Below are 18,377 nucleotides of genomic sequence, written 5' to 3'. Positions count from 1 at the left end.
GAAACAAAAAACCAGGAACTATGCCCCATGTACCAGAGACTGATGATCTAATTCTTTGCCTAAGTTTGAAATGTCTTTAAGAAATTGGTTATTGTTACCATAAACGAAAATAAGCTCCACAGTGGTCTTTCCCCATATACAGTTTTATGATGAAGTCCTTGTCATTCCTGTATCGTATTCAAAGACAAAAGCTGTATTTACCTGTCCATAGTTACAGGTAGAGTTGTCCGATTTAGTTCCCATGTTATCACTGCAGGAGGGTTTGATGAAATCTTGCATGCAAATCTAGCAACTCCACCTTCTTGGACCTCAGTAGAAATGGGCTGAACTTCAAATGCAGAAACAGCTATAAGGTAAAGTTTGTCAAATTCAGAATAAGTACATGCACTATCATACTATACTTGGAAATAACATTATGCTAGATATTATTTATCAAACTTGAACTCCTGCCCAGACATAAGGCCAACTCAACTTAACAAGCACAAAGAGAAATTAAGGAATAATTTTAGAAATACCACTGGGCAGTTGTCCAGCTAAAGGAGTTTGGTCTTTCCCAAAATGAAATTCTCAAGAAACTTAGATCCATTTCAGAAAAAAATTAATATAACTGAAACAAAAATAAGCAATTACCAATGGTATGTAATGATATACTAAGCTGTGTAGTACAAATCTCAAACACTATTGTATTTCAGAGGAGAGGGAAATCAATAAAGACAGATTAGTCAGGTAAAAACCTTTTACAGGGATTGGTTGTGAATTGAGTTTTGAAGAACCCTTTGGGTTTAGATGGAAGGAGAAAAAAAGGACATTCCAGGTTAAAGGAGTAACGTGAAGGCAAGCACAGAAGTAAGAAATGTGCAGCCTGCGTTCACAAGATTCTATGGTAACAGCCAGGACTAACTATTGTAGAATAAATCAGATTAAGTGTTCATGGAAAAGTGGAAGGAGAGTAGAGATAAAACAGATTTGTACCATGGTACAAATTAAGGCATCACTGAAAAGTTTTGAGCAAAGGAGTGTCATGATAACAGTAGTGTCTGGGAAAAATTAATCAGGTATTGTTAGATAGGATGGATTGAAGAAAAAGAGCCTTAAATCAAAAGACCAACAGGCTGTTTAAATCAAAGTGAAAGAACTGGGTGGTGGCAGTGAGAACAGAGAGATTCTACAGGTATAATGAAAACAGAGACTTGATTCTTATTAGACACAGACATGTCACTCCATGTTTGGAATCAAATGAGGTTGGTATTGATGGAGCAGAATGAGAGAGGAAAGAGTGAAGACAAATGATGTGTCTGATGAATAAAAAGGTACACAGACTCGAGAAACTATCTTTAGATTTAAATAAGTCTTAAGTGTTGATATTTTCTAGATAATTCTTCTTTAGTATTCTAGGCAAGCCTCTAGGAACTGGTCATCATGTCCATGGTTTCACATTTTGATGGAGTCCAGACTCCAGGTAATAGTGTAGCTTGCCTTCCCTCTACTAAGTCTTCCAGGATATAAAGAAAGGGCCCCAATGAGAGTCTTACTCCCTATCCTCAAACTCCAGTTCAAAAAATATATATGTCTCTACAATTCACCAATAAAATGAGAAATTATGCAGAAAAATAGAAGGAATAAGGGCTAGATGCCTTATGCTTCATTAGACTGAGAAGGGTAAAAGGTCACAGAAGACTAACAAATTCTGCCTTGGACTTGACTTCATTAATCTGTAAATGAATCATGGGCCTTTAGAGGTATGGAACAAAGTCAGTGAATAAAAGTGAAAATATTCTTAGGAGTATCTACTTCCAAGAAGGGTGGAGTGGGGGTAAATTAATACTTTATTTATGTATGTAACAAAAAATTCCTACTTCTTTAAGAACACTGGTTTTCAAACTGCTGTTGTCAGTGGACCCACAAGGTCAAAAGCATTCTTATGATAATCATCCTTTGCCTTTTTCACTTTCATTTCTGTTGAGTATATAGTGTTTCCAGAAGCTACATGATGGGTGATAAAGCAACAGACCTAATGCAGTGTGAGAATCCAGCTGTCTTCTATTAAGCTAATTAAAGAGATTTGGGCAAACGTAAAACAATGTCACTCCTCTCACTAAAATGTTTTGGAAAATAGTTATTTTTCATTAAATGTGTTATGTTAATATATAATTGATCAATGTTTTCATTTCAAGATTAATTAATGAATATTTTTAAAATTTCTAAGTTTCGATTTCTAATAATAAAGTATCAATAGATACAACCTATATAAATAAAAGCTCTTTGAGGCCCTCAAAAAGTTTTAAGCATATAAAGAGTGAGACTAAAATGTTTAAGAATCACTATTCAAGAACACCAAACTCTCAAAATCAATACAGTTTTTCTTTTTAATTGCTTCTGTAATCACTTTCTAGGATATTAATCTATTTACAAACAAATAACAATGTAAGCTTATCTTTCATTTAATTAACTAAACTTTTGTCGAATACATTCATATTTCGGGGGAATTAAGACCTAAGTTTTGAAAAGTTTAATGCCTGCTTTATGAATTATTAATTGCTCTTATTGATTCCATATTTGTTTTTTCCATGTGTGAGGAGCTGACCTTTAGCTTTAGTTGTCATTGATAATCCCATCTATATTCAATTTACAGACTTAAAAGTGGGAATTTTTATCTTACTCTTTCCCAGCATTTACCTCCCCAGATTGAAATATCTAATATAGTTTAACTTTTCTTCATAAAGCAGTAGTTCCTCCAACCCCATCTATTTGAACAATTTCTTCTTCCATTACCCCATTACAATGAATCAAGCACCTAATTCAGTATGTTTTATCTGATACACATATATATGACACATATCTCTATCTATCAATATACATCTCGTATCTGACTTCTCTCTATCCCTAATAGTACTCTTTTTTATTCAGGTCCTTATCACCTACTGCCTGGAAGTCTTGCTGGAGTGTCTTAGGTGAGATCTGTCCTGACAACAGAGTTACCTTCCAGAGTGATGGTCATAAAATAGAAATTTGATTTGTGTTACTGATGAATTATTTAGTCCCTGCAAAACTCTGTCACTTTGTATTCAACCACTTGAAATTATGTTCCACGGACACTGAACTATTTCTAATTCTCTGAATATACTATATTTCACACTTTTGAGCATTATACGAGCTTTCCTTCTCTTTCAAATATCCTAGGTCTCTTTGTCCAGCTGATGAAATCCTATTATCATTTAAAGCCTTGTTCTCTTGTCTGAACCTTTGGGAAGCTGTTCCTGACCTTTTTCTCTACTTCTGTAAAATGAAGACCTTTATTGCTACTTTTATCCCACAGTATTATAATCACTTATTCACACGTCTTTCTCCCATTCTACACTCTGAGCTCAATGAGGCTGAGTAGTGGGTCATATTCTTTGCAGGCTCCCTTAAGTCGAGGAATGGCACAGGGCTCAGCACTAAAACAATACTTGTTGAATTAAACTGAAATTTAAAAACTGTTTTCCAATTCTATTAGGTCTTTAAACAAAGTAACCAGAAATGTAGGGAGTTTCCCAGGTATAAATACCAAGGCTTGGGATGAGAAGAAAATAATGCTTTTTATTATTTTGTTTGCTATAACTCTAAACAACCCCCCATACTTTAGTGTATTATTTTTAGAAACAAATATCTGTCCCTCCTCTCTTAAAGGATTTTTATAAAGATTAAATAAACCAACATAGTGAGGGCTTTTTATATATTATAAAACTTTTTATCAGTGTTGCGATTACTGAGAACAATATAATCACTCTGTTGCCTTGAGTAACTTCCCTCCAACCACTTAGGCACTTGAGAGTTGTTTTCACTCTGAATCTCATCTAATCAATCGAACATTATGATGCCTCTGAACCACTACCTTTACTTTGAGCAATTCCCTCTCTTTCCCAGACAAATAAGTCTATGAAACCCCTAAGCATTTTTTACTATAAAAACTAAACTAATTTTGCACTTTAGGTCAAATGGTTTAGAACTTTGGAGTCACAAAAGTCTGAGAACTAAAACATAAATGGATGTATCCTGTAATACAGCAAGGAATTTTATTTATTTTTGGTGGTGTGTGTGTGTATGAAACAACTTTACTGAGATATAATTCACATTGCATGTGATTTACATTCCATAATTCACCCATTTAAAGTATACAATTCGATGGGTTTTAGTAATATTCACAGAGCTTGTGACCATCCCTATAATCAATTCTAGAATATTTTCATCACTTCAGAAAGAAATCCCATATCCTTCAGTTATCACTCCCTAATCTTCCCACCCCCTCCCCACCCCAGTCCTAGGCAATCTTTAATCTAGTTTCTTTCCCCCTCCTTCCAGCTTTATTGAGATATAATTGATAAACAGCATTGTGTAAGTTTAAGGTGTACAACACTGTGTAAGTCTGAGGTTTGTTACATGTATATATTGGGAAATGACGACCACAATAAGGTTAGTTAATACATCCATCAAGTAAGACTATTTCTTGATCCCACTCTGGTTTTCAGCAAGTTATGAAGCAAGTACTGTATAAAGATTTTTTTTTAAATCCTCAAGAACACCTTTATACTTAACATGTCTAACTTCTTGGTCTCTTCTGAACCAACCTGCTGGCAAAATGATTTTGCCCAGAGAAGACCAAGCCAGATATTCCTTGGGATTTTCATCAGTACCTCTGAGACTGAAAAGAAAGAGGCCAACATGACTCAACCATAAAAATAAGTTTCTTTTTTCCTTTTGTAACTCCTCCATCTGGGTGCCACCCGCTTCCTCTGCCCTCGTCTCTAGGAACCTGATATATCTGTGTTTTTTATTTCTCTCTCCTGCATATTTAAAATCTTCTTCTCCTGACTCCTTCCTTCAGCTTATAAAAGTGATTAAGGACTTCCCTGGTGGTCCAGTGGGTAAGACTCTACGCTCCCAATGCAGAGGGGTCCCGGGTTCCATCCCTGGTGGGGAACTAGATCCCACATGCGTGTCGCAACTAAGAGCCCATGTGCCACAGGGAAGATCCCGCGTGCCGCAATTAAGACCCAGAGCAGAATGAATGAATGAATGGATGAATAAATAAATATTTTTTTAAGAAGTGATTCTCTCCCAAACTCAAAACACAGAGAACAAAACTCCAGGCCTCTCTTTACAACACAAATTCCTCAAGCAGCTACCCACTCTCTCTCTTCCCCATGGCATCAAAACTTCCCTAAAAAATAGTCAGTTCTAGCTGTCTCCCCTTCTTCCTCTCTGATGCGATGCCTCAAACATCTAATGTGCCTTCTTCCCCTATTATTTTATTGAAAGAGTGTCTATGACACTGTGCACTCCTATTTCTCTCACTCCCTCTGAGGCTCTCCCTCCTCCTCCTGCCCTCCCTCCTAGAGTTCTCTGTTCTTTTCTCTCTCCACATTCTCCTTGGGTGATCTCATCCACTTTTAGTTTTCAACTACATCCATCTGTTGCTTCGGAGTCCCCAGAATACATCTCCAGCTTAGATCACCACGCTCACAGCTTCATACCCATGGCTCCTACTACCTACTGGACTTCTTCACCTGGAAGTTATAAAACGTACTTCAAACTCATCGTGTCCCAAATGAAATCATCTTCTTTCCTCCCAGCCTGTATCTCTACCTCAGTCGGTCACACCACTGTGCAGCGACTCACCCTGCACTCTCTTCAATCAATCACCACTTCCCAATGATGTTAACTCCTAAACATATATTAAACCCATTCCTGTATCCCTGTCCCAACATCTCTCCATGGAATCACTATAACAGTCTCTTGTCTGGTCTCCCTGCTCTCATTTTCCCTCTTCCCCTTTCACAAACATCCTCCAGACATACAACAGTGTTTGATATGGGCTGCATTTGACTCGTAAGTGGCTTCCATCTATCAATTCAAATGCTCTTGTAAGTCAAACCATTACTGCTAAAACCACCATGAACAACACAGTCTCACAAAGAATGTGATTCAATTTTAAATGCTGTCCAGAAGCATTGTCTTAGTCACCCTCCTTCTAAATCTTTAAACTGCTTAGCCTAATTACTAGGAAAACTGAATGCACGTATACATCTTTGTTACATCGAAAGGAACCGATATTTTTCTTTCTACGAACTATATATTTTTAACTCTTTTTCACTGGGTACATTCTCAATAAATGAGATTTGTCAGCAGGCTTTTAACAACCCACCGTCACCAAAAAAAGTAGTAGTTTGGCATCAATTACTCCCAAACTATTTATATGGTAAGCATGCAACAGTATTTAAATAGTCAGTGTAGGGCTTCCCTGGTGGCGCAGTGGTTGAGAATCTGCCTGCCAATGCAGGGGACACGGGTTCGAGCCCTGGTCTGGGAAGATCCCACATGCCGCGGAGCAACTAAGCCCGAGTGCCACAACTACTGAGCCTGCGCGTCTGGAGCCTGTGCTCCGCAACAAGAGAGGCCGCGATAGTGAGAGGCCCGCGCACCGCGATGAAGAGTGGCCCCCACTTGCCGCAACTAGAGAAAGCCCTCGCACAGAAACGAAAACCCAACACAGCCAATAAATAAATTAATTAATTAAAAAAAAATAGTCAGTGTAAAATAGTTATATAAAAAAGTGAATATTTATGCTATTAAAGGTATACATTATAACTACGACACAAAGAAGTTAATCTCCATGAGTCATATATTAACATCAATCCCACTATTTTATAATCAAACCATTCATTTAATGTATAGTTAACCCATGCTGACAGGCTTTGAATCAAGCAATTATTCATAAAATAATGGGCCAGATTAACTGTCTCCCTATTCCAGAAAAAGATTTTAATCACACTTATTTTAGAACAATTTTAGACTAAAGTAATCTCTTCTAAATTCATTCATTCAACAATTGTTTATTCAGTGCCTAGTATGTTCAAGATGCCAAGGATCCAATGATGAACAAAACTAACAGAGGCTCTACCCTCAGGGATCTTTGTCTAGCAATGGAGAAAGGCATTTAACTAAATACCTATGCAAGTATATAGTAATTTCAAACTGTGATAAATGCTATGAAGGAAAATTATGGAATATTATGAAAGCACAGAACAGAGGTTATAATGATGACAGAAATAACTATAGCTTAACATATACTTTATTGCAAGGCAGCACGTTAAGTACATTACATATTGTAGTTTATTTAATCCTCACAACTATTATTACCCCAGTTTTCAGTTCAGGAAACTGAGACACAAGGAGATTAGCAACTTCCTTAAGGTTCTGCAGCCAGTGAGGTGAGGGTGCGATCTGAATCCAGGTAATCTCCAAAGATCCCATGTGAATTCTCTCAGTAAAAGCTTGAGATTCTCAAACTTTCTGTGGAAGGTAAAACTTACTGGTTCTACTTCCAAGCAATTCTGCTGCTCAAATAGAGGTTCATATGCACTGGCTTTCTAGCTGGGTAAGAATATGTGTTAAATTCCCAAATTTCTAAAACAAATAACACCTTTAAACTCTGGTGTACTAAGATTTTGAAACTATGGCTCTCATCTCAAGTAGTATTATTTCCATGTCTAGGAATCTGTTAAACATAGGAAAGATAGATATATGCATGTAAATTCAATCAGTCTAAAATTTATTTAGGAATCAAGTATTTTTTTAAAGTATTTTAGATCTTTTATTTATTTATTATTTATTTTTGACTGCATTGGGTCTTCGTTGCTGCACACAGGCTTTCTCTAGTTGTGGAGAGTAGGGGCTACTCTTCATTGCAGTGCACGGGCTTCTCATTGCGGTGGCTTCTCTTGTTGCAGAGCACAGCCTCTAGGTGTGCAGGCTTCAGTAGCTGTGGCATGCGGGCTCAGTAGTTGTGGCTTGTGGGCTCTCGAGCGCAGGCTCAGTAATTGTGGCACACGGGCTTAGCTGCTCCGCAGCATGTGGGATCTTCCTGGACCAGGGATCGAACCCGTGGAGGAATCAAGTACTTTTTTTAAATCTATTTTTAAAAAACTAGTTTACCTCATGGGAATATTAGCTATTCCTTTATTATTATTCTCCTAGTTCTAAGCCCACGTACATTTGATCATCAAACAGTCAAATACCTATAGAGAGATAGTGCTTAGAGGCAGGGAGACCTGTTAAGAGGCCATTAGAAAGAGGAGGAGAGACCAGCTGTGGGTTTCAATGATGGCAGAGATGACGGGAATGGAAGGCAGGGCACATACAAAAGATGCTGTGCATTGAACAACACGATGTGGCCACAAGGTGTTCAAGGGAAACAGGAGGAAAGACCCAAGTGGTTCTGAGGTTTCTGGCCTACACACCTGGAAGGTTGGGGGATACTATGGTGCCTGAACAGAGGATGTAGGAAGAGAGTTCGGATGGACTGATGAATCTGCATCACAGATCCTCATTTGATGAGAATGAAAAAAAACTGGCCATGCTAAGGAAGACTGGGAAACTATAAAATGAGGACAGGGATTAATAATGTCAACAGTTTCAAATATCTATTCATCCTGGTTTTTATTTTTACTTTATAAAAATTTTTAAAAATATTTATTTATTTAATTTATTTTCTTTATTTTTTTGGCTGTGTCAGGTCTTAGCTGCGGCACACAGGATCTTTTGTTGAGGCACGTGGGATCTTTCGTTGTGGCACGCGGTCTCTTTGTTGCGGCTCTCAGGCTTCTCTCTAGTTGTGGTGTGCAGGTTTTCTCTCTCTAGTTGTGGCGTGAGGGCTCCAGGGCACGTGCGCTCTGTAGTTTGTGGCGTGTGGGCTCCCTTGTTGAGGCGTACGAGCTCAATAGTTGTGGTGCACGAACTCAGTAGTTGTGGCGTGCGGGCTTAGTTGCCCCACAGCATGTGTGATCTTAGTTCCCTGACCAGGGATTGAACCCGTGTCCCCTGCATTGGAAGGTGGATTCTTTACCACTGGACTACCAGGGAAGTTCCCATCCTGATTTTTAAACTAATGGTTCACATGTTAGGCTGTGGTTAAGATTTAAAGAAAGATATGCATGAGTTTTTATAATAGTGGCCTATAAAAATAACAATGTATAACATGTAAAATTAGTGGAGAAAAGGATTTCCTACTTCTGAGGCTCTGTTGCAATGAGATTAGGAGAAATAGTGTTTACTGTTTTTCCAATCTTATTTTCATTTCTTGATGACAGAAATTAAGGCATTAGAAAACTGAGGTAAAGGATATTAAAACTATGGTAAAATTTAATCCTAGCTGGTTTAAAGAAAATCAGGAAAAAATCCAGTACAATACAGGGAATAATTTACGGAGGTAGGGCAGCAGCATAGCCTTGAGGTTACGAGTGCAGATATTAAAATCTAAAGGTCTGGGTTAGAATCACAGCTTTGCATGCATGAGCTGTGTGCCCCTGAGAAGTTACCCAACTCCATGCCTCAGTATTCCCCAGTAAAATGGGGATAATAATAATACTTTATAAGAATATTTTAAGAATAACATTAAATTATATATACATAAACATGTTTACACACACACACACAATAATATAAGCAGGTACTTAGGCACTGCTTGGCATCTAGTAATCTCCTAGCAGTGGTACCGGAAGTAGTAATAGTTACAGGATATCTTGCTATGAATACACTGGTGTTGCTTTCAGAACGATAACTTAAAGAAAGTCAAACAAAGGATGTTAGTGACCACTATACAATAAAAATAAATTTTAAAGCCCTAACAAAGGTAGAGGTATTCTAAGATTTTAAATTTTCTTTTTTTTCTACTAAGCCAGACTATGTAGCTTTTACGTAAAGGTACATGAAGTGTAGAGAAACAGGGAGTTCCCTGGTGGTCCAGTGGTTAACAATCTGCCTTCCAATGCAGGGGACGCCGGTTCAATGCCTGGTCGGGGAACTAAGACCCCCATATGCCGCGGGGCAACTAAGCCCGTGCACCGCAACTAGAGATCCTGCATGCCGCAGCTGCAGAACCCAAGTACTCTGGAGCCCGTGTGCCACGACAAGAGAGAAGCCCAAGTGCCGCGATGAAAAGTCCCACAAGACACAACGGAGATCCTGCATGCCGCAGCTAAGACCCAACACAGCCAAAATAAATAAATAAATAAATAAATTTTTTTTTAAGTGCAGTAAAACAGAAATAATTTTCCCATTTTTAACGTGAATAAATTATTTGAAGAGGATAAAATCCCCTACTTCAATGATGAAATAATAAGGGGCTAGATTACAAGAGGATCTCTAGCTGTGGAATTATGTATTTTGTACTTAAATTTTTTCCTACAAAACAACATAATTAAGAAAAATTAATGACATTTAAAAATAAATTTTATATGCCTTACGGTGCATAGATTGAAGGAAGAGTCTGCATAAATTTTCTACCATTGCTCCACTACCTGATAAAATCCCTCATCCTGGGACTTCCCTGGCAGTCCAGTGGTTAAGACTCCGTGCTTCCACTGCAGGGGGCATAGGTTTGATTTCTGGTCAGGGAACTAAGATCCCACATGCTGCGCAACAAGGCCAAAAAAAAAATCCCTCATCCTTAATTTTTATCTGCCTTTTTAGTACTTTGAGCTTATCATTCTTTGGGTAGCTATCACCCATGATCTATGGATGCTTGATTCCCTCTCCAATCAGTGCCTTCAATGTGAAAAATGATGAGAAAAAGAACATCTGAATAAAAACCACTTTCCAATAAAAAAATAAATTACTTAAAAATTTGTATCAAAACTTAGAAACTTAAGAAAAGCATGCACAAATATATCATGACAGTCTTAAACTTTGTTTCTCAGTATTTGTTTTTCTATTTTTTCTATTTTAATTTTTTTAAGTGTGGTGTTAAGCTGAGTAAATGAATACATCCTTTACAATGAGTATTAAGTCCCCCCTAAAACTTTAGACAAACTATTTTAGGCATTATCAAAACATTCCGTACTTATTTACAAGGCAAAACATCTTGTATTCTTATGCAAATCTCGATTTCTCCTTGATGTGGACTTCATTTCTGCCAGTTAGGTATGATTTTACAAGTCTACAGCCTTCTTGTGAAACCTGACCTCTTTCTTCCCTCCCCAGTCAGTGCTAACATAAACCAAGAGCCCCACAAGAAGTCATTAAAGCAGTGCTGTTAAGAGGCCAGAGCTCTATAAAATAGGCAAGAAACAAGGTCTCAAGAAACATGCACCGTCCTCAAAAACAACCTTGCAAACACAATAAATATAAGTGCCTATTTTATTTGTGACTTCCTCCTCTTCACCTGTCTACTTAATCATTTGCTTCTATGATTTACAGTCAGAAAAAAAAAAGGATCCAAATGCTAAGAGGAAAAAAAAATGCTAAGAAGAAAATGTTCTCCCAACTTTTATTTGATCAGAAACCAACATAATTACACACACACACACACACACACACACACACACACAATATAATCCTACCTATCAAAACAGCACAGAACAATTCTCTATTTTTCTTATGGGATGTGTGTGTGTGTGTGTGTGTCTGTGTGATCTTGAAGATCACATGCCAACATGTTAGCACCTCTGGGAAGGTGCGCAGGACAGGCAGAAGGAGAGGAAATGGGGACGGAGAACAATGACTAAAGGGGGGTTTTAGCTTTGTATGGATTTTTTTTAAATGAAATGATTGTGTTTACATTATTGTTTTTGCAACAAAAAATTAATTTTAAGATTTCAAAAAATAAATAAATAAATAAAGAGGCAGCAGTGGTAACTACTGAAATATTGAAAAGCAGAAGAGAGAGCAGTGGTGAAGTGGTGAGTACAGAGTAGGGAAAATATGCAAAGGGTTTAATATGCAAAAAATATGGAAATCTTCCTAAATATGTTCAATAATTATATACTTTGGCATCACCATATTCACAAAAGAATGTCACGAACATCTATCTTGAAATTTCTGAAACTGAAACAGGAAATCAAAAGAAAAAAAGAAAGAGGAATGCACTAACAACTGAGCTCTTGTCCCTGTTCTACCACTAACCGGTGGGGCTGTCTTGGGTTGGTCTTTTCCAGCTCCCCTCTGTCATAAAATGCAAAGACTGGATTAGATCAGTGACTCTCAGTGTGTGATCCATAAACTCGTAGGTCCTCTAGACCTTTTCAGGGGAGTGTAAGTTCATAATACTAAGACGTTATGAACCTTTTTCACTGCGTGGACATTTACACCAATGGTGCAAAAGCAATAAGTGGGTAAAAATGGCTGGAGTTTTAACATGAATCAAGGAAGTGGCACCAAATGTACTGATAGTCATTGTACTTTTCACCACCAAGCACCCACAGTAAAGGGGGGTGCAGGGGGATTGTTTCACTTAAGACTGTCCTTAATGCATGAAAAATCCTTAATTTTATTAAATCTCAGTCCTGAGGTTTTCACATCTTCTTCGTAAGACTGATACATCTTTTTAATATTCTGTGTGAGATAGTAGGAAGTATTCACAAAGCACTTCTGCTGAATCCCAAACTATAATGGTTGCCTCCAAGAAACACACGTGTGTGACTGTTTATATCGAGAGATGAACTAACAGCTCTTTGCATGAAACACCATTTTTATTTGAAAGAATGAGGGACAAACTGTGGTCATTCTGACTTGGTCATGTCATACATTTTCTCAAAAATAAACCAAAAGAACCTATCATTTCAAGAAAAACAACTAACAGGATTCATTGTCGTTGATAAAACTCAAATGTTAAAGTGAAAATTAGAATTTTTAAAACCTTGCATCTACTATTATGCACTTGACATCTTCCTAATACTTAAAACACTCTTTTTTGATTAAATCAGTGGTGATATTAATGAATGTAATTGTTTTTTTAAATGCTAAAGAATAAAACATGTCAACATTTGGAAAAAAAAAAAAAAAAAAAGAAACCAACATATTAATGTTTCCACCTTGGAAATGTATGACTGTAATATTAAACTAATGTGCCATTCATGCTTCTTAAAAGTTGCAATGAATAAAATACTTGATACATGTTGATGTTAAAACCAACTAAAAATTATGAATACACAATCTGAAATGACAAGCCATCCAGTAATTTAAAATAAGTTCACAAACTATTCCCTAATGTAAGAAAACATAATTTTCTTTTGTAAATTACATTTAAAATATTCTTTCACTAAACAGAAAAAACTTCAGTTGGTGAGAACCTGAACGCAGGGTTTACACTGGTGGTCCTAACGCTGCACAGCAGCCAGGGGGATCTGGAGGCCTCAGCTGGTCAAGGACTATACCAGTTGCTACCACCCCACCCCTCCTGGGGGAGTCCTAAGTGGCCAGCAGTCATGTTCCAATACTTCTGTGCTGTTTCCATGGCTCTAAGTCACCAATCAGTAGCTCTGGAGAAATCTATAAATAGCTCATCAAGGAAACGAGGAGATTTCTATCTCAAACACTCAAATGTCCACAATTTCAGAGTTAGTTATGGAGTTTTATGTATATTAGCTTAAAGTTTATTTCTATGAAACTGGTCTTTCAAATCATGCATTTGTCTACTCCAGGATTTACTAATCAAAACATAGTTATAACTTCTTACCTCATCAGGTTCAATTCACTTTGAGTCTTCAAACTTGAAGACTGACCTGCAACCAACAGGAAGTAAACAAGAGACCTGATCCAGCATTTAATTAAACCAGGGTAACTGATGTTTTACTTACTGAGATAAAAATCAACCAAGGTACAAGTTTCAAACAGAAGTTGACAACTTACTATAGCCTTAAGACTAGGCAAGAAGCTATTTGAACTTTTTAAAAGTTATTTTACAGAAAACAATTCATCTGTTTAATAAAAATAATGTAATGCGATCATTACATCTTGCATATCGACCTCTTTTTTAAAATCTATACTGAGTATGCAACAGCTATTGTATAAGTGGTTTATTATCTGACTTCTAGTGAATTTAGTATCCTGCTTGAATCTATGGTAATTCTGACAACCAGGTGCTAAGAGGTATACATTTGCTTTTCAAAGGAAATGTTTAAATCAAAATGTGTCCAAATAAATATAAACAAAATGAAGGCTGGAAACTTTGTAACAAAGTTGGGAACAGGGACTTTCAGACATAGCTGCTATATGCAAATTTCCCACAGACTATTTTTCTGTCTATTCCTACTGTATCCATATTGAAAGATACCTTTAATAACATCTGAGAATTCTTTGCTTCTTTGATATTTTATCAAGCCTATCCTGGCAAATGCCAGACTTGGCACTCCCCAAACTCAATTTCTTTGTCTGGAAAGAATGACACAAAGCTCGTCGAGTCCCCACTGTCATCTGGGCCACTCAGTGCTGTTCAACAATTCTCTTAACTCATATTAAGAATTGGTTTCAGGGGGGCTTCCCTGGTGGCGCAGCGGTTGAGAATCTGCCTGCCAATGCAGGGGACACGGGTTCGAGCCCTGGTCTGGGAAGATCCCACATGCCGCGGAGCAACTAGACCCGTGAGCCACAACTACTGAGCCTGCGCGTCTGGAGCCTGTGCCCCGCAACGAGAGAGGCCGCGATAGTGAGAGGCCCGCGCACCGCGATGAAGAGTGACCCCCCACTCGCCGCAACTAGAGAAAGCCCTCGCACAGAAACGAAGACCCAACACAGCCAAAAATAATAAATAAATAAATAAAAATTTTAAAAAACAGAATTGGTTTCAGAAATGCTCTACCTTTCCAATTTATTCAAGTCCCCAGTCACTTTTAACCTAAACTGTAAATTACTTGAGTTTAGAGACATGTCTTGTCTGTATATTGCTAGAACAGTGGCCTGTATACAACAGGCACTTGATAAAGGTTTCTTAAGTAAACTCAGTGAACCACATCACCACCTACCCCTTAATTAAACATCAAAAAAAAACTCTGCCTCTTATCTCCCTGAGAAGATTAACGTAATTTTGGCTATATCACTCCTTACTGTATAACCCAGAGCAAGTTACTTTTTTTTTTTTCTGGCCTCACCAGGCAGCTTGCATGTGCAGCCTGTTCCCCAACCATGGATTGAACCTGGGCCCACGTCAGTGAAAGCGCTGAGTCCTAACCACTGGACCGCCAGGGAATTCCCTACTTTTTCTTCATAAACACATTCTGTTATGTCAAATAGGATTCTTAAAAGAATTTTTATGAATTCATCAGGTATTGGGTGTAAAGCGCTTAGGACAGTGCCTGTAACATTAAAAGCACCTTGACCTACACCTAAAACCTTATGTAAAAATTAACTCAAAATGGGTCACAGAACTAAATGTGAAACACAAAACTATAAAACCTTTAGAAGAAAACATAGAAAAATCTTTGTGACCTGGGTTAGGCAAAGAGTTCTTAGATAGGACATAAAAAACAAAATCTGTCAAGGAAAAATATTGTAAATTGGCTTCCATCAAAACAAAAAAACTTCTGCTCTTGAAAAAATAACTGTTAAGAGAATGAAAAGACAAGCCATAAACTGATGAAGATGTGGGGTACCTGGAACTCTCAAACACTGCTGATGGGAATGCAAATTGGTACAGTCACTTTGGAAAATAACTTGGCAATTTCTTATAAAATTATATACACACTTACTGCATTCTCACCTTAAATATTTACTCAATAGAAATGAAAATTTATGTTCATGCAAAAACCTGTACGAGAAAATTGATCGAAGCTGCATTCACATAATTGCCCCAAACATAAACAACCGAAATGTCCTTCAACTTCAACTGGTGAATGGATAAACTGCAGTAAATCTATACTATGGAACACTACTCAGCAATAAAAAGGAAAGAACTACTGAAACACTCAACAACATATTCAGTAGTTAAATCTCAAGGCACTGTGCTAAGTGGAAGGAGCAAGACCCAAAAGGTAACATAATGTATAATCTCATTTATATGACATACTGGAAAATGCAAAATACAGTGGCTTCTAGGAGTCAGGAGGAGGGAAGGGTATGACTACCTGGGCAACATGAGAAAAGGTTTGGGGTAATGAAACCATTCTGTATCCTGAGCTTGGTGAAGGTTACACAACTGTGCATATGCTAAAACTCGCAGAACTGTGGACCCAAATAATTTTCACTGTATGTAAATTAAAAAATAAATTTCAAAAAGGCTATGTTCCTTATAAAACAGAGAGACTTTTAATTTTCTCATCACTCTTAATAAAGAATTATAAATTAAGCAAGTTGACAGTACACATAAATTTTAAATGCCAAGTCCTACAGACCATCTTCACTTCTTCTGTGAGGAGGCACCTGATTTTCCCGAATAAAACTATAGAACTCTTACACACTCCCAAGGAGCTTGGAGTATCCTGTTTGTCTCACTGTTTTATAAGCTCTACTTTCTGCTTCTACCACAAGACAGAATCTGTCTTTTCATCTTCATATTCCTGGCATAACACCATAGACACAAAAGGTCCTGATAAACACACGAATAAAATATGTCCTAGGGGACATACACATTCAGTTCAGTCATCACCCCCTTCATCTGGAGTGCATTCAGTATAATGTGCACACAATAATAATCTGAAGGACTAAGATGCTGAACCTAAGTTTATATTATCTTTAGAATACTATACATGAAAAGTATATAGAAAAATATGTATCCTAATAACTAGAAATGAACCTATGTTCCTGAGGAACAGGAGGAGTAAGGAACCTACAGTCCTCCTATCCCTTCACCTATTGAAGTAGTGGGACAGCAGTCACACCTCTGCTGAGAGGCTAGAAGAGTGGGGAGTCAGTAAGGCAATACACACACACACACACACACACACACACACACACACACACACACACACACACACACACACACACACACACACAGGCATACACCTGAACAACCAGCCTTTTCCAAGTAGCCCAGCCCAGCTCCCTGCCTCTTGATGTTGGCAGCACACTGCAGGACGGCAACTCCTGCACAGTCCTTTTTCACAGGCTGATGACCCAGCATATCCTGCAGACACTTGTCAGCTCTAGGCCCCCTGGCATTCTGAGCCCATCTTGGAGAATCTCATAGTATTCAACCTGACTCAGATGCCATCAGGCCAGGCTTGAAATTGTTTAGAATTTGGTCCTGGAACCAACTGGTTTGATCCAAGGTATCTCACAAGAGAAATAGATTTTCTAGATTAGCTACAGGGTTTTGGAATTCTTGTTTGACCAAGACTGCTGAACATCTGAGACCTCCTTCAGGATTAAACTGTCCCACTGCATGCTAAAATAAAGGTGTGTTGTTTTGCACACACATCTGTGCCACATTTGCACTTCCACTCTCCTAAAACAAAGGTGAAAAGAGTTATTTGAATGAAGATTTTCAATGTTGAAGTCACAACCACTTCTGGCATCTTCAACTACAGCTAATATACAGTTCTCTCTAGCTGCACCTTGACTTATGTTCTGCTGAATTGATGGTGTTTCCCCCTAAAGAGATCAGCAGTAAGTAGAGAATAAAAGGCAATTAGGGTGGCTTCTCAGGACCAAATCATAAAGAACACCATAAGTAGATGTGGAAATGTGATGCTATAAGAGAAAGAGTTTGTCTTGGTAGGAATTTAAGGAAGAGATTAGGAAGAAGGAAAAATCACACATCTAAGCAAATAAACAGGAGCATGCTGTCAATACGAAAAATCCAAGGAAATAAAAACAGTTTTCTATAGTTGTTTAACCATCATAAAATTACTACCAACATTCCTTGTCTTCCATTCTAGAGCTGATAAAATGAAAATAAACCACTATTCACTTTGCCTTTCATATTTCCCAACTGTTACTTAATCTTGAGTTAAAAAAAATTTTTTTAAATAATCAGTCTCCATATGGTACTCACATAATCTAGACAGAATCCTGTTAGTTTGGGAGTAAAGTCTGATCTCACTTTGAAAGACATCCCCAACTGGGATTTTCCTCTTCTCAAATTATCTGTCTTCCCAGCAACAGTGTGTGGTCACAGAAGTGTACAAGACATGCTAATGCATTTATCAAGTGATTATTCTTGGCCCCTCTGCTGGCAAAAACAAGCAGGAAACGGTACAGAAAAAACATGCATAGTAAGCCACATTAACCAGCTTCAAAGCCGTTCAACTTGTGTGGCTCCTATGAATTCAAGGGGAAGAGAAAAAGTGCTGTTGCTTTGTCTTCTCCAATACCACTTCCCCTTCAGCGTTTGCCAAGTGATTGCCTTATATTGCCTAATCCAAGAAATGCCTTTCTTATGCCTTGTTGTCATTCCATAAAGAATTAGTTCTGCTTAATAGCTCAACTGTGCAGGAAGAACATTCCATGCAATTTTACACTTTGCATCAGTCAGAGAAACAGAAGGATCAAAAAAGCATTAAGAAGAGTGAGGTTTTGTAACAAAATTCATGTCACTTAGCAACTTCATCCGTTTACAAATTTATAATGGGGAAAAAAATCACAAAATCCACCAAAATTAAAGCAAAAATATTCCTACTAGGGTTAGT

The 18,377-nt window shown here is 37.7% G+C and overlaps 1 protein-coding gene across 6 annotated transcripts in view; it reads right to left on the bottom strand.

Annotated features, from left to right (window-relative positions):
• Positions 1 to 18,377, bottom strand: part of PRTG (protogenin) — a 132,786-nt gene that overhangs the window by 75,688 nt on the left and 38,721 nt on the right. For all 6 annotated transcript variants that reach the window (XR_009007580.1, XM_057543425.1, XM_057543424.1 and 3 more), the window contains one exon: positions 202 to 346. Coding sequence is in view for 5 of the 6 variants with exons in the window: in XM_057543425.1 (XP_057399408.1) it covers positions 202 to 346 (145 nt within the window). In the remaining variant the exon portion in view is untranslated. The remainder of the gene's footprint in view (positions 1 to 201; positions 347 to 18,377) is intronic.

Source organism: Balaenoptera acutorostrata, chromosome 3, assembly GCF_949987535.1.
Source record: "Balaenoptera acutorostrata chromosome 3, mBalAcu1.1, whole genome shotgun sequence".
Lineage (NCBI taxonomy): Eukaryota > Metazoa > Chordata > Mammalia > Artiodactyla > Balaenopteridae > Balaenoptera > Balaenoptera acutorostrata.
This window is presented reverse-complemented; position numbering and strand designations above follow the sequence as displayed.